This window comes from Chroicocephalus ridibundus, chromosome 8 (assembly GCF_963924245.1).
Source record: "Chroicocephalus ridibundus chromosome 8, bChrRid1.1, whole genome shotgun sequence".
NCBI lineage: Eukaryota > Metazoa > Chordata > Aves > Charadriiformes > Laridae > Chroicocephalus > Chroicocephalus ridibundus.
This window is the reverse complement of record NC_086291.1, coordinates 45,354,236-45,375,752: the sequence shown is the minus strand read 5'-3', so window position 1 is coordinate 45,375,752 and position 21,517 is coordinate 45,354,236. Positions and strand designations below refer to the sequence as shown.

Here is a 21,517-nt window from a genome sequence, read left to right as displayed (position 1 = left end):
GAATGAGTTTACCATGGCTTGGGGAAGAGAGACAGTCTCAAATCTCGGGTTCTTCTGCAATCACTGTCCTCTTGAATGGGTGCAACAGACTTAAAAAAAAAAAAAGTATTGTCTCCATTATTTGGCTATTATTTTTGGAGGTTTTCAGAAACATTTCTTAGCATCATTAGTCACATTCAAGGCCCCTGTAGACAGCAGTTATCCTGACTAAGAAGTCTCCTTCTTGATGGAAGGTGGAGAGTTCAAGTCACATGAGAAGCTGTGTAATAAAAGAAGAAACTCAATTTAAACTGTAATCCTCAGCCAGTCTCTGCAACTCATTGACCTGCTGCACCTTACCTCTGGAAAAGCCAGATACAGAAAGCCTTCCTCAGTGCTCCAGGGTGTAAGTCTGTTTGACTGTGAGGGGATATAATAGTGTGGGAAAGGTGGATTTCTTTTTGTGGGCAAAGGACTCCCCTCCACAGGATAGTTCCCTTCAGAAGCAGACAAGCAAGTGAGCAAATACCTTGTGATATGTCATCATGATTGCCACTTAAGCAAGAGAAAAGCAGATTTTCTTCAAGCGCTTCACACCTTAACCAGTTTCCATCTGCAGATGTGCCCAGGCAAAGTTCACCATGAATAGGAGATTACAGGCTTTTCAACTCAGATACAATATTTTTTCTTCCGTTATGTCTATATTTAACACAGATCAAAAGTAGGATTGCCTTTGCGTAGGTGTTAACATATAAAGATTTCAAGTTGACTCCTGTCTTATTCTTCCCACATATTTTAAGAATTCCTGAGGAGTTTTCCAAAAAGATCTCAAGATCATCATCTGGGAGGAAGTGTGTTTTCTATACAGTTGTCCCCAGCTCTTGCTGGGCTATAGGCAAACATAGCAAGAAATACTGTGCTAGAAGTACTCTGCCTTTGACCTCAAAACTGATTATCTCGTAGCTAAGGCCAAAATAAGGGAAAGGGGACTACAGTGGCTTAAGCTTTGAAAACTTAATTCAAGTTCTAGTGCTGCTACAGTCCTAATTTGCAATTTCGATAAAATAATCAAATGTGATTTCTATTTCTGCTTTTGTTTTTGCATTTGTATAAATTAAAAAAAATATTTCGTATTATCTTGACACTAGATAAAATCTGCTAAGGCTCGTGACATACCCAGATGCCAGGTACTGAAGGACATAACCCGGCCTACATCAGTACACCTTCAGCTGCTTTCGCTGTAGGAAAAACGGTGAAATGAATCGCTAAGATTTTACTAAGATTATTTGGATTTCAAAATTAGCTGTAGACTTTGGGCAGCATCATATTTACTTAGAAGTGATACTTCCTCTCAATGCAGAGAAATCAAAAGCATGAGTTCTCCTTTTTAACTAACTTTCCTCTTTAAAATGTATCATAGCACAAACAATGTGTGTGAAAAAGAGAACTAAGTCAGGCTGTACATTTTTATTATTTGATACTTATTATGTTGTTATTGGTTAGCACTTTTTATAGTTAAGGCATGTCTTTTCCTTTGGACTTTGACAGGAAGACTACCATGATAATCCTTAAAAACAGACAGCTGCTATAAAACATCACTCTGACATAGATAAGCTTTGTGCCAGTTAAAGAGAATCCTTAGAACAGGAAGGGAAGTTGTGCAGTTAAATACATACATTCATCTGTGAAGCAAAGTAATGAAATGCTGATGCCTATATTATACAGGCTTGAGTCATTGCAATCAGAAAGTAGGGAAACTTGTTAAATAGACTTTCTGTGAAAAATTGCTCAACCAGCAGCATGTCAAAGCTATTCAGCCTTGATAGAAGGAATCCCAAACAGAAATTCTGGTATTGAATCCAATTTATGTCTAGAGAGGCCAAAGACACCAGCTAACTGGGAAACCAGAGCTCGAAGATAGAGCCAACAGCTCAGACAACATGAAAGGAATTCTCAAGGAAGCACAGTTCGTTCATAACACACTCTCTACTGAAATTAATAAGGACTTTGCAGCAATGTCCATGAGCATTAGAGAATGCTGCCCTCAGTGAGTATCTAATTACCAGCCTACCCCTAACTTTATTATATTTTGCAAAGCTGGACTCTGGGAACTTACTTCAGGTAAATCTTAGAATGGAGACTTTGGTTACCAACGTTGTATCTTTTGTTGTGCATACGCACTCATGCAGGATTTCCTAAGTAATTCTGCCAAGGTTTACAGCTCTTAATGCAAAATATCTTACGTCTATTATGAAAATGACTTCCTGTAGGAAAGTAAAGATGTGATATTATGGAAGGTGTTTTGAGCATAAAAGGTCTGTCTTTTATATTGCGGAGTTTTGCTTTTTTCCCCCAGAGCTTGTTTTTAAAACTGTCTGATCAAATCTTTTCCCTCCTTCCTCACCTCAGAAACTAGCTGTGGTTCCATTAATGCATAAAAGTCCTTCAGCATCCTTCCATACCTACACATTGCTTCCCAAATACTATGATGAGCCTCAGTAGCGCAGCACTGCAGGTGAGACACAGCACAGAGTCCAAGGTAATGCGCTACAACGCTGCTGGTCATCCTGGCAGCTTCCCCAGAACATCATTTTCTCAAGTGAGGTTAGGAACTTAAAAGGTTGGGAATTTCCCATCTAGTAGGTGTGAAGAAAGATTAGGGCCTCAAATATTTGCGGTCATTCAGAATCTCATGGAACTTTGGACAACAAGACAGAAGACTGACAGAGCAAAGCAGGCTGAATGAAAGACCTATTTAGACAGCTGCTTTGCAAAATCCTGATAAACTAACTTCAAAAAGCATTCCAGCAGAAATGACCTCGGTTTCTACTTTTATTAGGATGGGATATCCAGGTTTGCTGCTGGTCTGCCATAAACATTCAATGGGATTCTTTTGCTTCTTTAAAATATTAGAATTTAAAAACTCATAATCCTTGCATTTTTAGCTTAGTAACATAAATAATAGTAACAACATAAAAACATCAGTTTGCCAGCCTACCTTGTGCAGTCCAGATTCATTGTTGTGCCAAGAGGACACAGCTACCACAAAGTGCTCTGTAGAGAATTAGGTAGCTATATGAAGACAAAGCCGTGATGCTGTTTTCAACAGCAAGGAATCAAATATTTTCTAAACTATCTTTGTGTTATAGGCCCACATTTAAACTATGAATTCCACCACTTTCTTCTTCACCTGAATCCCAGTGATTCATAACTTGCACTGGCATTAGAATGATTGTGCTATGGTACGTGCTGGAACTTCCCAGAGAAAAAAGTACTGAAAAAAAATGAAAATTAACAAAATATTGCTGTTTTATCAATATTTTGCTAAAGCACTGTGGATTTATAAGCATGCTGTTCTCTTATTATACTATTTTACTAGCACAAGGTATTTTACCAGGAGGCCAAGGATGGAGCGTGAAGTGTTTTCACTAGCAGTTGGCTGCAGCTGTGTGCTCTGCAAGCACCCCATGAGCACCAGGACCTGCACCAACACCCAGCTGCTGCCTGGCCTACGGACGGAGGAAAAGACACTGAGAAAGGATCTTATTTCTTCCCTTGGTTTTCAAGAGGTCTGTAAGTATCAGAAATGCACAGATGTCTTAGCAGCAGTTTTGGGACAGGCAGTGCACAACAGTATTCATCTTGTTAACAGAAGGACTTGTTATACAGCGGAGCGGAGAGGAGAAAAGTGAGAAGAGCAATGCAATTCCTAGCCTTTCTGTCACCACCACTGGACTTCATATACCTAGTCCAGTACACTGGTACATTGGAGAGTGTGACAAAAAACCCTATGGATACTGGTGCATTGGAGCATGTGACAAAAAACCCTGTAATTCTCATTACACTGAAATAAAATTAAGCAAGAACGGGAAACAGAATACAAATGCAAACCCAAACCAACAAGGAAAAGGATGTTTGCAAAATCACAGCTTGTGTCGAGTTTCAGAATGATAGAGGCAAGAAAACTGGGCAAAAATACTACACTGACAGTTGAAGAAACCATGTATTTTAGGGGCTTCCCTAAAGCATTTCTGATTTTTGTCAACTAAAACACATACCAGACACAAAAAAAATACTAAAATCCACATCAGACACAGTAGCTCTACCTTTAGTCACATGAATAAACCAGCACTTACCACAACTTTCATTTCAGTAGCTGTGCTATTATTCTTGTAACTGCAGACAGTGAATGTGGTATCATAAACACAGTCACACTGCCTTTTTTTTCCAGGAGCTTTAGGTCCATGTTTCCGCAGTCCGGCAGTGCGGTCTCTGGACTGCTCTGCCACGGGGAAGGGGAACTCTCAAACTCTTCTGCTGAAGCTGCTCTACCCTGCATGAAGGATGAAAGCCAAACGTTTAGTGCATTCTCTGAAAAACAAACGGGTTTGGGCCCTTGCCCTTCTTCGAAGGTTTATTTCGGTATTTTTTTATTGATGATTATTCATAGTTTTTAAAGACGTGTGGATCGTGAATTCAGGCCCATTCACAGGAGAAACAAATGCTTCACCCCCCAGTTGGGGAGTCAGGCAGAACAGCTTTCACAGGAACAGCTGTGGAGGCCTCTACTACAGCCCAGAGCTTCCTCCTCTTCTAAGCTGAGAGGCTGAGGCTATCACCTTTCAGGCAGCAGAGGAAATTGTGGTCTCTTCCTGAGCACAGACTCCACTGTAAAAGGGGCTCTTAGGCCACTGACATGAACCTTGCTTTTGGTTTTGCCAAAAGAGGTTGGGGTCCTAACTCCAGGAGAGGCTCAAGAGCTGTGTATTGCTCACAGAGCGAGTTATCGTCGGTAGCATCTGGTATATCTTGTAAAGAACATGCAGTTAATCTGCCAGATCCCACTCCAAGGCACTTCATGTTCTGTGGCTCATATGGGGGATCCAGCTACCTAAAGACCAATCCCGAGCACCTCTACTCTTTGTATGATTCAGGCCTACAGAAACAGTATGGATTTTGTGAATTTTAATTCCTCGGACATCCCTTCTCTGTAACTGAGTACAAGGAATTTTAAGGAGTTAAAGCTATTCAGTGAACTAGAAAAAACATATTAACAAATCAAGGAAAGATACTGTTAAACAAGCATGCTGTAGAAGTAGGGACCACAGTCTGCTTCACAAAAATCTGCAGGTCAAAAGAATTAAGAACTGTAGGTACAGGTTTCTCACGTCATTGCATCACCAGATTAGGAACCCTTTCTTACTTCTCTTTTTTGTGTTTTCTCTATATTCTACTTTTTTCTGAGAAAGTTATTGCCTTTACCACCCCTTTGACACCAGTTTAGAATAAGCAAAACCAACAAATGCCAGTAAATAGAGCTGCTTAACCACAGCCTCCACAACAAAAGATGAAGTAGACATTGCTAGTGAAAGTAGTGGTTGAAGAATTGTCCAGCAAGCACCTTAGGGATCTGAACAAGCCTATGTAGATATTACTAGCAAAAAAAACCAAAACCCAACACCAGAACAAAACAAACACCAAAAAAAGCACAGCTAGGGAATAAGCAATTTACAATTTTATAAACAACTTTGACTTTTATTTTTCCAGAGAAAACAGTAGAAGTAACAGTACTCAATTTTTCATATTAATCTCTTGTTGCACTAAGCTTCTCAACTGTTTGATAACCCTTAGGGTTGTTTATCTAATAGGTTTAGATTACTTCCCCCCCGCCTCCCCCAGCAAGCCCATAGAGGACTGTCTTAAGTCAGGAAAGCTATTGGATACTTGTGTGAGTGTATATAGGCCTTTTAAATTCATATAGCAAAGGAGAGAAGGGACCCCAAGCACCTCTTCTGGTGAAATCAGAAGACTGGCACTCTGGGAAATGGATCCTATCCCAGCTCACTGCAGTGGATCTATTAAGTCACTTAAACCAAACTTTTGACAGGTGTCCAAACAGCCCAAGTTCCTTATTTTTGGAGTTCCCAAACTGAGTAATAAGAGATGATTTGCAGAAGTAACAAGTACCAAGAACTGCAGCTACGAATGACTGAAGCTTTGAACATATCAAAAGATATATAAAGCTAAGCACACTAAGAAGTGTGCATCCAAGCGTTGGGAAGCAATGCACCCCAAGCTGGAAGAAAGCTGATGACTTTGCTTTGGTCTGCCTTTGTTTTGGCCGTTTCTAAGTGACTACTGCATAGTCTCAACAGAAAAAGATACTGAAATAAACTCAATAATTGCAGAGCATTTTGTCTCCCAGGTAACCACAGTACAGATTCCTACAGCATGACTTAAATAAGGCCTAAAGCCATACAGAAAATGCAGAGGAGAAAATAAGCTATTTAATAAAAATATGTAATGTTTTCTTGATTTTTTCCTAATTGAAAGGAATGCAGACGCTACTGCACTTTTTAGAATCAAAACCAGTTACTGTGCAATAATGGGTATTTATACTCCTCTTGAGGTACTCAAAATTTTTTCATCTTTTTAGATATGAGGCTGTATTGATCGTTTCCTTCATTCAGTTTGTTTGTTGTTTGGGTTTTTGTTTGGCTTTTTTTTTTTTTTTTTTAAATCTCCATTTATATTTAGGGCCCAGACCTCTTCCGCTTTGACATATCTTTTGGTTACCCGTTTCTTCCTGATGTCAGAACCTGATCTCTTCTAAGAGTGTATTGCTACATATCACCCAACTAAAAGACACTATCCTGATCTGTCCAGTAAATGCTATGGCTTCTCAGCTGTTAATACAGAGCTGCCAATTACAACAATTCAGGTATGCCAATTACAACAATTCCACAGAAATTGGTTCTGGGCCAAAACAGGAAATCATCTTTTACAAATTAATTAGGTGACAGTCTAAGAAAGTTATGTATTTAATACCTTCTCTAATCTGGCCTATCTCCTCAAAATTTAAACATTTCCCTGAACCTCCAAGAAACCCTGTAAGCATGTCTAATGTGAGAGAGGTAAGAGTTATTCTTGGATTAACAATATTTTCCAATATTCAGAGGAAGAGAGTATTTAACTGAAAACTGAATTTAAACCAGAGCAACAACTGCCAAGTTATTCAACATACCTTTGTCCAGTTTACAGTGGAAGTCTCTGGTATTGTGTCAGTGCAAGATTCTGGGCAACGGTCCAAAGAAAGAGAGAAATCAGCTGACTTCATGTTAATCGCGTGAATGAAACACCATATTCGTCATAGAGGAGATTCTATTTATTGTTGAAACAGACAGCAAGAGAGATTTCTCAGTTATTTGTACCAAGCCTTGGCACTGATAGTCCTCTATGATAGAAAGGCCATTACTGCAGCAACTGCACAGCAGCAAATTTTACAGTTTTGAACTGTTTTATGCTATATGTTTCGGTCAGCAATTAAATGAAATCTTAATACATTTCATAAACGGTCAAGGTTTTCTTGTGTACAAACCTGAAAACCAAACCAAAACTCATAAATTCACTGTAACTATCTTTCAGTTTTGTGCTGTTGAAGCAGTATTTGAGGCCTTACATCACCTTTAAGGTGTTGCCAATCTTTCCAACGTTCAAATAATTTGTAGTTAAATCACAACACTGAAAAAATGTTGAAAATAGGACAGTTTGTTCTGTGAAACCCTAGAAAACATTGGAAAGTTCTGAGGTTTTGCTTGGATGTATTTATTTTAAAACAGGGAAGAATGCTTTTCTAAGAATCACAAAATGAAGAAATTCTTGTTTGACCAATGGTTCCTTTTGTGACCTTGTGACCAAGGATTCTTTCTAGCCCCTAATTTGCTCTAAAAGAAAATGATAACTCATACAATACCTTGAATAATCACACAACATAATTTGACATAGCTTTTTAGAGAGCGTTACTCAAAGCATTCGCATAGTATAGTGATAGTCTTCTGTGGGATTATCTAATAGATTTTGTTAGGAAAACAGATAATCTCTACCGTGAATTAGTGGAGGTGAGCACTGGAAAGAGAGGAAAATTAAAGAAACTTTTATCTGTTTTAAAATTAAAAAACAAAACACAGGTTGTGTTTCTTTTTTAGTTACATAATTTCATCTCTAATGAAATCAGTTAGCAGCACCAGAGTACTAAATCAGATACCTAATGCTGTTAACAGGCCAATTCTCACTTCTCCTGTAGAAGCAAGTACTGTTTTGTCTGATGAGAAACGTGGCACACAGTTATCTTCTGGTGCCTTAGAACAAAAATGCTTCTGAGTCAGAAGCCTGTTCTATTTGAGTTATTGTAAATGTGTTGCTCGTAAGCAGAAGTGCATGTTGATACAGTAAATGAAGTAGAGGTCAGCTTCAGGTATGCACATAATTATTTCATAATTGTAACTCATGATAGCTCTCAAAGAGTTTATGTTGTCTTTGTGAGTGAAAGCCTATTTAACTATTTTAATATTGTAAACTATCATGAGCCATCCCATCAAATTACAGACTGCCTATTCAGTTTTTTAGTGCTAGTCTGCTGTACTGACTGACATTCTATAAAGTGCTGTTTTGTCACTACCAAAGCCAAAATATGACTACCACAATATTAACATCATTAGTCATAAAATACACCTTTCACGCTCTACAATTACAAATCCTACTAAGATCACTTTTACCAGTTTTTCTGATTCATTAGATATTGTCTTGCTCTAATAACTGGTCTTGCACAAAGCTACTTTCCAATTAATGTTTTTGAAGTGTTTGCCATAGTAACTTCTGTATTTATTCAATGTTCTGGTTTAGTTAGATGTTTTAGAAAAGACTAGGAAGTTATTATTTTGCAGGCTTATTTAATGCTAGTAGCTAGTCTGATCTACAAATGACTGTGATTTATCAGATCTTCCGTGATCCTCCACTTCATACCTAGCTGACTGGACTATTTCCCCTCATTATTGTGAAACTGTTGTCCCGAATCTGGGTTCTTTACCCAGCACACAAGGAGCTGACGCACACAGAGTCAAGATATTTATTTCATGTCTGTGCAAGATGGGTGCTAGGTGGAAAAGCCACAAAGCTAGCACACCTTAGCACACACATTGAAAGCTTTTACATTTTACAAAAATTGACTAATTGGCATACTATACTTATCATTGGCAGCTCATGATTTCACAATAGGCTCCTACTGGCTACTTGTATTCTTGTTTCGAATTAAAGATATAGTGCATTCATAAATCACTATGCGTGCTCAGAGAGTAGGGTTCTCATCTAGGAGGCACATAGCTCAAGATTTGGAGGTGTGGTTTTCGCAGTATAATGTGCAAAGTTCACCTAAAGAACACATACTTTTTATTTTCAACACTTTGTAACCACCAGCAACCTTGCAGTTTTAATGGAATGCCCCAGTGTCTTTTTCCTATCTACAGAATGATACAACACACTTGTTTTCTTTGATTTCCCAAGGTCTCTTCTTCCTTAGCAACATCTTATCTGCTTTGCCTTCGTTGGGTTGACCAAATTTGATTTCTTACCCATATCCTGAAGCTCCGTTGTCTCATTTCACTTTCCTATGTCCTTAACTCTGCTGCATAATACATCTGCAATTTGAGTAAAAACAGGAGAAATCTTTAACTAAAGGGCTGTTACCCATATTACACTATTAGTACATCTGCAGTATTATTGTTGTACTGGATTGCCCCTCAAAAGCCATATTGTGACAGCGGTGCAGGGCCGCTGCGAGGTGGGGGACATTGGCCCATCACTGACAGGACAACAGACTGCTGGAGCCTGATGCTGTCCTCAGATGGGGGTCTATCATACACGTACAGGTACGTTCACCTTTCTCTCCGCTACTTTTTCCTTTTGGGGTTTATCATCAGCAGGAGGCCTAAGAAGCCCTGTCCAGGTGGGTGCACTGGCGAGCAAGCAGCCCTCTCCCGCGGAGCGGACACCCTGAGAGGCTGGAGGCAGGCTCCGGCTCCTCAGGCCCCAAGCGCGGCCCCCTGACAAGGCCCGTCGGGCCGCCCTGGCCTGGGCTGAGGCTGAGAGCCTGGAGGTGGTGGGGAGGAGGGCGGCAGCTGAAGGCACCTCAGCCACACGGACGCAGGGCAGACGGCCGGGCCCCCCGTCGGGCCCAGCGCCGGCTTAACCGGGGCGGCCCAGCTCCGAGGCGCGGCCCCCGGGCGAGGGGCATCCCCGCGCTCCCGCCCCGCCGCCGGCCGGCCCCGGGCAGGCGGCAGCCCGGACACTTTTCCTTGAAACACCTCCCGGGCCCTGGCAACCATCGCGCCTGGCAACGGGGCTGCGGGGCCGGGCCGGCCGGCCGAGGCGGAGGATGAAGCAGGTAGAGGCGCCGGCGGTGCGGGGCGGGAGGCGGCGGGGCGGCTCCCCCGGTCCCTCCCCGCTGACGGGATGGCTCCCTGCCGCAGGCACTGGTGGACGACACCGAGGATGTGTCCCTGGACTTCGGCAGCGAGGAGGAGCTGGCGCTGCGGAAAGCAAAGATCAGGTAACGGGGCGGGGGGGGCCGAGCGGGCCCAGCCCCGCCGCGGGGGCCTCAGCCTGGCGGTACCCGCCTGAGGTACCGAGCCGGGGCAGCCCCTAGCGCTCCAGTTGGACTGACGCGATGAAATACAACAAGCTTCATCTAAGCACCTAATGCCCGTTTTTTACAGGGAGGGCGGTCGATCGCTGGAACGGGCTTCCCGGGAGGCCGGGGAGCCGGGCAGGCCCTGCCGGCCGCAGCCCGCCCGGCGCCGACCTGCCGCTGGAAACAGGAGTTTTACATACCCAAAGCCAACATATCACAAAAAAAAAAAAAAAAAGCGCCCACCCCAAAACACCCCAACTAAACAGTATTGTTAGAGCTGGAGAGAGCGGTCATCTTCCAGAGAACGGGCTGTGCAGCAGAGAGCTCTGGCCTCGCGCCCAGCTGAAGGGAAACAGCAAGTTATTTGCAATAAAACCATAGTGTTTTCCTAGCACGGGATGTGGTCAGAAATATACGTGGAATATAGGATATCTTATCCTTGTAGCTGTTATCTGAGAAAAGCCATCCCATCGATCCATCTGTCAGGTGAAGCAGTCTACCGCGGTGTTACCGGGGGTGTCACTCAGCAGCTCTGTCCACACCGACGTCCCAGAGCCACTGTGCCATCAGGGGTTTTTTTGAAGAATCTCCCATCAAAGGCTGTCAAGGGAAAAGTTTTATGTCAAAAGGAGTTATACATATGCATGCACTTGCCAATAATGTGTGTAATCAGCTTTGATTTTTATTGCTTTACTTCCCTTTCACCTTGCCCCAGTTTACTCTGGTCTATTACAATATTAGTATATCTTGTAGGCATAAAAAAAGGAAAATAAGAGATGTTAAGCATAACATGAACGTTATCTGAGATGTGCAAACAAGCAATTACATAACTTTACAATATAATTACTCTGTTTTACTAGTGTCTGGTGAAGCATTTCTGCCCTTCCAGTGCATCTGACTTTGCAACTACATGATAAGCAGCCGCAACACAAGATTAGCATTCCCAGAGTGGCTTTGTTTCTGAGCTTTAGCAGCAGCACACAGCTTAAATGAAGGCTTATATTTTGGTGCAGTCTTGGAGACCGCAGTCTAAAGGATTACACTAAACTGGGAAATACAGTTTATGAGCGTGTCTTGAGCATGCAAGCCACAGATTCAGTTGTCGGGACCAGGCTAGCGTTAGCATGAAGTGAAACCACCCTGAAATGTTTGTAGCAGGTCCATGGCACCAGTTACTTCACTCTAGAGATCTGTTCCTACTTGTTCACGCTGCCGAATAAAAATAGACAGGCAAAGTATCAGTGAACCGTACTATTAATTGATCCACTTTGTGTGGATACATATTTCATTAGATACTTTTTTTTTTTATTTGCCCTCGTTGTGACAATACTAAAAGATAATCTCAAACTGAAAAATTTTCTTCTATAGAATACAGAAATGAAACTCCTTACATTGTTCTCACAGAAGTCTGTTTTTATATTTCTAAAGAATCTTGTGCAAACAAGCTTGGAACATGGCCATGTGCTGCAAAATTTTTTTGTCTTAAAGAGATCAACAAGATGTTCCAATCATTTTTCTTTATTTAACTTTATCCCAAGTTCATATATCTTGAACTTGGTTGGAATTTGCATAACAAAAGCACAACTTGCTGTAGCTTATTCTCCAAGGTAAATGCAAGTGCTCCTTAAAAACAAAAGGAATGTGGATAGTGATTTAGTAAGTGTCTACTTTCATAAGGAGGTTAGGACAAAGGTGACATACGTCATCTTTGCTGTTCGTTGCAGTATCAGAACATTTGATCTGGAACAGTTAGGAGCATATGATTGCTTCTTTTTCAAATCAGCCAGGTAACACAAGATGATCAAGTCAGAAAGCCTGGATGATCAAGTCAGAAAGCCCGTTTGCTCAAATTTTGCCTAGATATATTTGAAGTACCAGACAGAGGTATAGAAAGCAGCTTATAGAATGCTGCCATGGCACTTCAAGCAGGTACGGGGAGCAATTCTCCTGTGGTTCAGCGGTATTCCTTAGGGTTGACCCCATTTGATTCCTTAATATGGGATGCAACTAAATTCATAAGAGCTCATTCCTATCCTAATAGGCATCATGCTTGCAAACTGAACAGAGGTTACTGTAACAAGATAAACGGGAATCATTTAGTCTCAATGCTTCAGTTCTACACTGTACAGATGTTAGGATGCAACAAGATAACTAGAAGTCCAAGCAAGTGGGTTGCCATGCTTTCAGAAGCAAATGTATGCCGAGCAGTTATGTTTTAAAGCCTATACAATTAAAGAAATCATGTTAGTTTATACAATGATTTCTTAATGCCATCATATTTATGGAAATTAGCTTTTAAAAAAAATTATAAAGTACAATTGAATTCAATATAAATGCATTAACTTAAAAGCTGTACAGTTTTTTTGTTTCAAAAGGACACAGATGGTTTAGCTTCAAGTTTTAAAAGACAATTTTACCTATCTGGGATTATCTGCTTGTTAAAAAAAAAAATCTCTTCTTATATGATAGGAGTTACAAATTTCATCTGGTGGCTGTGAATTAAGAAAATACATTTGTTCTGTTAAATGAGGAAGCAAACAGTTTATTTACTGGATTCCATTAGTTTCAGGATTATTCATTTTTTTTAAAGGTGGATATTTTCTGAGATTGAGAGAGTTGTCCAAAGAATGAGGTGCAAGTTTTGATATATCTCCATATTCCTCCCCCGGGATGAGAACCTGCAAGCCGGAGTCTTTGGCTTGACTAGCCAGATCCTTGTGAGAGGACTGCTAGTCCATAGTCTCAATGAAGCGTTTCATGCCATGATAAATTTGAGCCCCTTGCTCATGCACTGTTTTTTTAGTAAACACCCTTCAAAGTTTGATGTTGGAACAGATTCAGCATCCGCACAGTAATACATCATCTGACTTCCAAAATGAAACACTACTTCTCCAAAGTTACTTTCACATTTGAAGCACCAATATAGTTATAAAAGCCCAGTCCACCCTGATGCGCTTTAGGGTTGCGATCTACAAATAGCTTGTATCAATACAAGACACGATTTACGCAAGTGAACTCTTATGTCTTCTTGAAAGAGATCAAGACTTGAAGTAGCAAGACACTATCTTTTTGACAGTTCACAATATTCCCTCTGCTTCGCCCACCCACCTGTCTGCTTGTGGCAGAAAAAGCTCCTTTCACTTAAAATGTCACATGTTTAATTTTAAGTCAGGAGTAGCTTTTGGAAAGTTTGAGGTTAGCATGAGTAGGATCAGGAGTAAATATAAGCCACAGCTGTGCATCATTCTTGCTTCTCTGGTCACATGTGTGTAGTACTACAAGCACAATACTGCCATTATAGAACACGTAATTACTAGAACAGTTAAACAGCTATAGACTAATAATATTACAATAAAGATATAACCATTATAATTTAAATCTAATTATAGGGTAACCTTGTAATACACAGTTATAATTGCGTATATATTATATGTACATTTTGTTATACACAATCGTAGAATAACAAATTTAATAGTTGAATAGTTAATTATGACCTAGTCCATACTACTGTTAATTATTTATAGAGGTAGAGGAGCTTAATGAGACAATCACTGACCTAAAAAAAAAAATTATTCAGAAAACAAGTTTTATTCATTCAGCTCACAAATATCCAGTGAAATTAATGAACATTTATTCATAAGAACTGCTAGATTCCCAAATCATACTCCCTCTGTAAAAGGAAGTGTTTGGTTTCAGACGTTACATATGAAGGTTTGTTTTGTCTTATACCCAAGAGTTATATTTGGTTGCGTTTGGTTGGTTTTTTTTAAATTTTTTTTTTATTTTCAGAGGTCCTGTTCTTTTCAAAAGAGTTGTGAAAGGCATCAGGCCTGTCTCAATTCTTTTGTGCCTTGCTATGCTGATTTCTTTCATGAAACAATGAGGATTTTAGGGTGCGGTGTTGAACACAACCACTAAATTCCTTCATGCACTACCAAAGAAACTAATGAAAGACCCAACTTTGTTCTATCTTTGACATGAATGACACATTCCATCTTTTAGCTTTAGATTGGAGGTTGGCTATTGGAAATACTATTGCTCTGATAATGAAGATATACATCAACATATGAAATAATAGCAGCTACAAACCAAAATACCATTACAGACTAGAACTAGTTGTGTTATATGACATTGTTAGCAAATACTGTAATATTCCTTCCTGTCCCATAACTTCCTAAGTGCTCTGTGTTGTTTTTTTTTTTTCCTAGGCACCCACTGGCCACCTTTTTCCACCTGTTTTTCCGAGTGAGTGCTATTATTACCTACTTGTTCTGTGACTGGTTCAGCAACAGCTTTGTTGCCTGTTTTGTCACTATTCTGCTCCTTCTATCCTTTGACTTTTGGTCAGTTAAGGTAAGATGACCTTGAATAGTAGTTACCTTTGCAAGTATTTTATGTGCCATTAAATAAAGCAAAAAAGAAAATATGTATACTGAAAAAGGGGAGAAAAATATTATCTGTTGATTTATTAACTACCTAGCCCATTTTAATGAAGAAAATTGCATATCTTAGTGTTTATCACCATGTTCTCTGTGGCTGATGGGAGCTACTGACATGGTGAGAAAATTGCCTTGCCATAGGTAATTTGTTTGTATGCTTACCCTCTTAAAAAAAAAACAAAACAAAATAAAGTAATACTGGCTTTCAGTAGTGGATACCAAAGGATGTCTGAGGCTGCGGCACTGCAGGGGCTGCAGAAGGTGCCTGGGGGCACCAGTGCCCTGGTCATGTGCAGCCCAGAATCCCGGGGACTCCACATGTGGAACAAGGCTTTTGTTTTGTAGAAGCAAAGCATTGATGCATCCCCAGTATACTGAAAACTAATATACATCCAGGTGCAGAAATATTTTCTTAATTTGTTTGCTCAATTCCATGCAGCACACTTGGTTATAATTAATATTCCATTTTTTTTTTCAGTGTCTTTGTTTGCATTTCTCCTCTCTTACTAAAGAAATTTGTTTATTGGGTGCTTCTACAACTAACTGACTTATAAAAGTTACATCCTATAATTTCTTACCTAAATCAACGTTATTGTGCTAATTACCATATTAGAAGAGAACAGGCCTCTAAATTTGTGGTAACTCATCCATCCTTAATGGCTGGCACAGCTTTTAGAACTAATTGTATTCTTTGATAAAAGAATAAGATTTTCAGACATGCTTGTCTTTTTTTTTGAATGTTAGTCTGACAAGTGAATTATGCAACTGAATAATGTAAATAATTGTTTCTGTCACTAGAATGTGACAGGAAGACTCTTGGTTGGTTTGCATTGGTGGAACCAGATTGATGAAGATGGAAAAAGCCACTGGGTGTTTGAAGCAAGACGAGTGAGTATGTTAATAAAAGTAGGCACAGGACAAACAGAGTCCGCAGGAAAGCTTACGAAGCTGATGCTAAATCAAATAAAGAAGTAACAAAAGAGCACCTTTGTAACAGTTACTTTTTATCCAGCTTCTATAGAAGATAACGTAAGTATTCAGTTGCAAGCACACCGGATTGTCACATCCTGGAAGCATTCAGAACAAACTGGTCCCGCAACATTGGCATCATATGCGCCAGCAGAATAAATATTCATACCATGGTACTATAGGTATGAAAGATTTTTGGTAGTTCTATTTTATTTTCTAGTGAGAAAATCTTGTAATAAACACATCTTCCCATAATTAGTCCCAGTGCAGAATCCTCTTCAGGAAAGGTCTGTGCTGAAAGCAATGCTGAATAGTTCAAAAAATCAGCATTTTAAAATGAATGTTTTATTCATGCTCAGGGAATACAGTGGGGAATAGAACACAGATCACAGAGCATTCTGATACTGCTAGAGCTCCCCCAAATACCCTGAGCAAAAAAAAAAGCTATAAAATGACTCTTGGCATCACTGCCAGAGCCAAGACTGCAGGTTTTTGCTTTCACTCCACAGCCCCATTCAGGAAGGGGCCTGGCAGAAGCACACTAGACATCCCTTTGGAGCCCACACAGCTGCACACAGCCCGGGTGGCTGAGCCCATGGTAAAACACCCCAAATGTGTGGGGCCAGGGTGCCCTCTAGCAGCCCCACTCCCTCTGCAGAGAGAGTGCAGCCCAGCAGCAGGGCAACTGCAGAGCAGAGGACAACAGACGTGAATGTTCTTCCCATAATTTAGGTGACACCTAAAGAGCCAACGTAGGCAATCCTACATAAAAAGCAAAGAAACAAGACGACCTTCAGAATTTCTGAATTCCGTCAAGTCAAGACAGTGAGCAAGAGTTTTCTTAACACTTAAAAGCAATGACATCCATAGAAGGACCTCCTGACCTCAAAATTACTGTAAAATGAGCAAGCCAAGCCCATCTATTACAGTTTGTTAATTCTAGCTGAGAAGTACAACATTGAATCATCTGTGTGGGCTAAAGCCTTCCAAAAATTCTGGCAAGTCATAGCTTGATTAAAGTGAAAATGATAGTACCGCAAGAAGGAACATATCATTAGAGTGGATTGTATTTTTACCATGGCTTATCCACGAGAAATATTTTGTCATGGCAAGGCCCTAGAGTACATGCAAGTCTCTTACTTTCTGTAGTCAGACGTTCCCCCTCCTTCACCAGTCCCCTAGCAACTTTTTAAGATCTCTTCCTCTATGGGTCAATTTGCTTAGAAATATTCCAAGTCACTCACCAACAATAAACAGCTAATTCCAGGCGTGCTGCTGATGCAACAGAAGTTCACCCTTGAAATCCCATCATCTGCTGAGATTTGCTGGAAGAAAATTAATTCTCACACTTGCATTTCAAACATCACAACTCCCTTCCTTGGCATGACTGCAGCCTTTTGTAATCTTGCTCATCAGGTTAACTAGGTCCTTTAGGTGCAGAGTTCTCAGGTGCATTGACTTTTTTTCTCCTAAATAGTCGGTGCTAACGCAATGTCACTGTTGGGTCATTTGTCAATAATTTGGGATACAGGTGATTAAACCTTTTTATTGACTCAGAACATCTGTCTTTTTTTGTAACTATAAAGGTATAGAATGTTATTCTCTGGACCTCTGCAACATCACTGGTTTAGAGGGTACATGGAAAAATTAAAGATGCCTTATAATCATTGCATCTTGCAGGGTTTTTTTAGGTAAGATAGAGTAACTTAACCATATTTACAAGTTGGATGCTATTATCTGCCTCATGAACTCTGGTCTCCTGTGAAAGGTCAGAATCTTCTGAACAACTCTCTTTAGCTTCTCCTGAGTGTTAGGAGTTAACAATGATCCTCGCAGTGCAGATGGAGACACATGAGTTGTGCTGACAGAAGAAATCTGCAACCAGGGTTTTTTGCAGCTGTATGAGGTTTTTTTGCCCTCCCTGAAGAACACAAATAGAGCACCGTGAATAACGATGCCTCTTTCAGAGAGGTGCCAGCAGTTACTACAGTGTCCAACGCTAGTATTACAGAAGAGGCATTTTCAAAGCCACAATTCTTCATTTATGCAGTATCAGTGGACTTCATAAGCAAAATGGAAGTATTAGTTTATGTAATAGAAAACTAAGCTTCATGCGAGATTTAAATTAAGCTAAGATAGTGCATGCTTTTGGGAAAATGTATGGAAACAGACCCTGTTATGAGAATTCCATTGTCTGAGCTGGAACCAACTGATAAATCCCATGGGGGACGTTTAGAGTTTGCTTGTTAGCACTTGCAACAAACGGCTCGTTGCAGTTTCTACATTCAGTGCCATAGCTTTTCTGATACTGGGCTGACTTTTTCCCCCATACTTTTGATTTGTGAACAGGGCACGTGTCAGGAGTCTGCAGTGCGGACAGTGAGGTACTCGACCAAAGCTCAGCTTGTATCACTGTTTCTGTTTCACTCTTCTCGAAGGCCTTGCTCAAGTTTGAATCTATTCTGAAGTTTAAAAGCAATTGTCAGCGTAACAAAACTTTGACTTAAAAATACTACTAATCTGTAGTGTTAGGGGGAGCTATCATTAACAAAAGGAACAATTATCTCATTCAAATGTGAACAGTGATCAGAACATTTTGAAAAGAAAATACTGTCACGTACAGTAGGGCAGCGGGCAGAAAACTTGGCATGAGCTACTTCTTTTCTTACTCAGTGTTCCTTCCACGCATATAATAAGGGAAATCTAGGTAAAGAAGTAATTTTGTCCATTCCTCCTCCTCCTCTGCTGCTTTGTTATTTATTGTGGAATTTATCTTTGTGGCTAGTAGTTTCAACAATTTTCCTTCTAGGTGCCTACAAGAGCTGCCTCAACTGAAGCTGAAGCTCGAATCTTCTGGCTCGGTCTCATTATCTGTCCTGTTATTTGGACAGTGTTTTTCTTTAGCACCTTGTTCTCCTTGAAGCTGAAATGGCTGGTAAGTTGGGGGTACTGACAGACCTGCGGCTGACAGAGTGTCAGTAGAGGGGAGACTCAGATCTGTTAGTTTTGCAACGGTCTTCAAACCAAATCTTCCAACAATACAAAAGTCACACCAACAGTTTCAGGAAACCAGAGGATTTCCCTGCACTCTGGAACGGATTAGCAATTTTTAGCCCCACTTCTGCCAAGTTGGCGGATGTCACGTCCTTCATCTAACTTGAGAACCATAAGTGATTGGCGGAATTACGGACTTTTTTTTTAACTATAGCAACTTACTTTCCCCAACTTATTTCTGTCAAAGGAAACTAATAGGAGAGGACAAAACCCACACCTGGTTTTCAGGTTTTCACATCTCCTTGGGACTTGAATGTTACTTGTTTTTAAAAGTATGGATTTTAGATCTCTGGTACAATTTCCTTTTGAAAGAACCAGTATCATAAGGCTTAAAACCTCGATAAATTGAGCCGTAACTGTGTATTTTGTTATTACTGTATTTATAAGCCATTTCTCTATGATGAAAAACATTACACATTTTTCTAAATACAAGAGGAAATTTTCCCCATGTAGTGCATTATATTAAGATATTTTTGTCTGTGAAATCATATTTTCCCCTGTAAACATTAAGTGCTTGGATAATCATAGAATTCTTTTGTTGAGTTCCTAGCCATGCTACATACAACTTCTTAATTCAGTTTGAAAAGATAAAAAGTATCTTGCGCGTGTGCAGCTGCAAAACCAGTAACAGCCAAGATTATACTTTATTATTAAACAAAACAGGAAATTCAGCTACGGCTATAAATCAATTGCAAATTATTAACTGCTTTCTAGTGCCCAAAGTGGCATAGCTAAACAAGCAAAATTAAACCAGCAGTCTTTCTCCACAGCTCCACCTTTATTTTTGAAAACCAGAGATTGTTTGCTAACTAAGAGCTGGTTGGAGAAGGAGCCCTAACTAGCACGGGAGGCAAGTTGCTCAGTGCTTGTAAAAGGCCAGTTGCACAGATGAAAACATGATGCCTTCCAGGAAACTCTTTCTGCGGCTAAGAAAAACATTTTTTTAAAGTTATTTCATTAGTCAATTGGATGGGTTCCACCTACTGCTAAGCCTATAGTACCACAAAAGTATCCAATTATTTTCACTGCCTGTTAATGATAGATATTGATTTGTATCTATCGCTGCTCTTTGTAAATCTGTAAGTTACAGGATCTTATTTGTGTATAAGGTATTTGTCAGCTAAACAAGCCTGCAGGCTTGCTGTGTATTCGTGTGTGAAACCTTCAGATACAAACCCAGCTGAAAAAAAGTGAAATGATTATGGAATCAGTTGAACAGGCCCTTTTTTGAATAGGTGCTTCTAGGAAAGTAATGAAGTCATTCAAGATACAGAATGATGAAAAATTCGTATCTCCGTGTTGATAGAAAGGCATTTTGTAGAAAGGTAAGTTTGACATGATTGGATCTCTTTGAAGGTTATTAATTACTGCAAGGCATATCCTCCTCTTATAGCATATATGTAAATAGTATGTATACTTACACACACAGTTGTATGTATTCTACACATATAGTCTACATATAGCAGTGTGTTTGTCCCAGCTGAACTGTTGTTTGTCCACAGGCTCTTGTGATAGCCGGGATCTCCCTGCAGACTGCTAATTTATATGGCTACATCCACTGCAAATTAGGGGGACACAAAAGCACCAGGAGAGCAACTTCAAGTTTTGTCACAGCAGATGTTCCCAAGAGTAAGTACCGAGCTGCTCTGCCAGCTACAGCCCCGAAGCGTCACGCACTGACCTGCCTCACGCTCTTGGTTTTGGGTCTTCCCAGGTCTTAGTTCCTAAAACGACTCCTGGTGGGGCTACCTCCATTCTCCAATAAGCCCCTTGCGGAACTTGCCCGGAGGGGCCATACCCCGTGTCACTTTTCTCAGTGTTGAGAAGCCTGCGGGAGCTTCACAACTCAGCTGCTTCCAAGCCCCATGAAGAATGTCCTCTAAGTTAAATCCCAAGGGATGTCTTCTGAGGCCTTACAATGCCTCTGCCTGGGCACAGCTGGGAGAACGATCTACAACCCTCGGGCTTCCACCTGGCTCTCTCCTGCTTTTTGTAAGAGCTGCTGCCATCCCAGGTTTCGCTAACAGCCACGCTTCCTCTGCTCACTCCACAGGACAGGCAAGGAGAACAGCAGAAGACCACACTGAAGAACATGGGAAGACAGGCACCAGATAATCAAATAAAGAACAAAAAGGACAAGCAGTAAAAATACTGATTTATGAAAGCTGTTCTTCGTAAGAAGATATTTAAGTAAAGCTCTTCTAGAATTATGCCTGCATGAAACAATAAGGATTTTACGTCATTTGTGTTTGAGTCTTTAGATTCTGAAAGGTTTCGAGCCTTTGTTACTTGAAAGTTTCAACAAAAAGCAGGTTGTACAGGCACAAACCCAACGCTTATGGTTTATAGAGAGCACCCTTCATTAGGAAAAGATCTTGTCAACTAACCTGAAACTGTTGGATTATCTTAACCACGAATTAGAATGTAATCAGCTGACTGCTAATTTGTTTAATTTTGGAGCTACAATGAACAAAAATCAAACCTTTCCCTCTTCTACACAGTACTGATTTCTTGAAGCTTTGGTTCCTCACTAAAAAAAGGAATTACAATCACAAGAGCCTCTAAGTTATTGAAGATACCAAATGTTTAATTTTTAGTGTTCAGGCTGAGG

The 21,517-nt window shown here is 40.3% G+C and overlaps 2 protein-coding genes across 8 annotated transcripts in view; one reads left to right on the top strand and one right to left on the bottom strand.

The window, feature by feature from the left end:
• The window catches only part of CIITA (class II major histocompatibility complex transactivator), a 43,624-nt gene extending 34,010 nt beyond the window's left edge, over positions 1–9,614 (bottom strand). For 3 of the 4 annotated variants that reach the window (XM_063345199.1, XM_063345196.1, XM_063345198.1), the window contains exons 1-5: positions 9,387–9,614; positions 7,004–7,140; positions 4,116–4,312; positions 3,374–3,488; positions 13–89 (exon numbers count right to left, since the gene is read on the bottom strand). The gene's annotated coding sequence lies outside the window, so the exon portion shown is untranslated. The remainder of the gene's footprint in view (positions 1–12; positions 90–3,373; positions 3,489–4,115; positions 4,313–7,003; positions 7,141–9,386) is intronic. The other variant, XM_063345197.1, reaches the window with a different exon arrangement.
• A 353-nt stretch (positions 9,615–9,967) lies between these two features.
• TVP23A (trans-golgi network vesicle protein 23 homolog A) lies at positions 9,968–21,391 on the top strand. Of its 4 annotated transcripts, none has more exons than XM_063345205.1 (7): positions 9,968–10,198; positions 10,284–10,363; positions 14,653–14,797; positions 15,682–15,771; positions 18,662–18,787; positions 20,409–20,535; positions 20,621–20,757. In XM_063345205.1, the coding sequence occupies exons 1-7, from the start codon at positions 10,190–10,192 to the stop codon at positions 20,632–20,634; spliced, it is 591 nt and encodes a 196-aa protein (XP_063201275.1). In that variant the 5' UTR covers positions 9,968–10,189; the 3' UTR covers positions 20,635–20,757. The 4 variants fall into 4 exon arrangements, with proteins under 4 accessions (XP_063201275.1, XP_063201277.1, XP_063201273.1 ...); XM_063345207.1 differs by lacking the exon at positions 20,621–20,757 and adding an exon at positions 20,960–21,391 and having other exon boundaries at positions 9,991–10,198; positions 14,653–14,689; XM_063345203.1 differs by lacking the exon at positions 20,621–20,757 and adding an exon at positions 20,960–21,391 and having other exon boundaries at positions 9,991–10,198.
• The last annotated feature ends 126 nt before the right edge of the window (positions 21,392–21,517 follow it).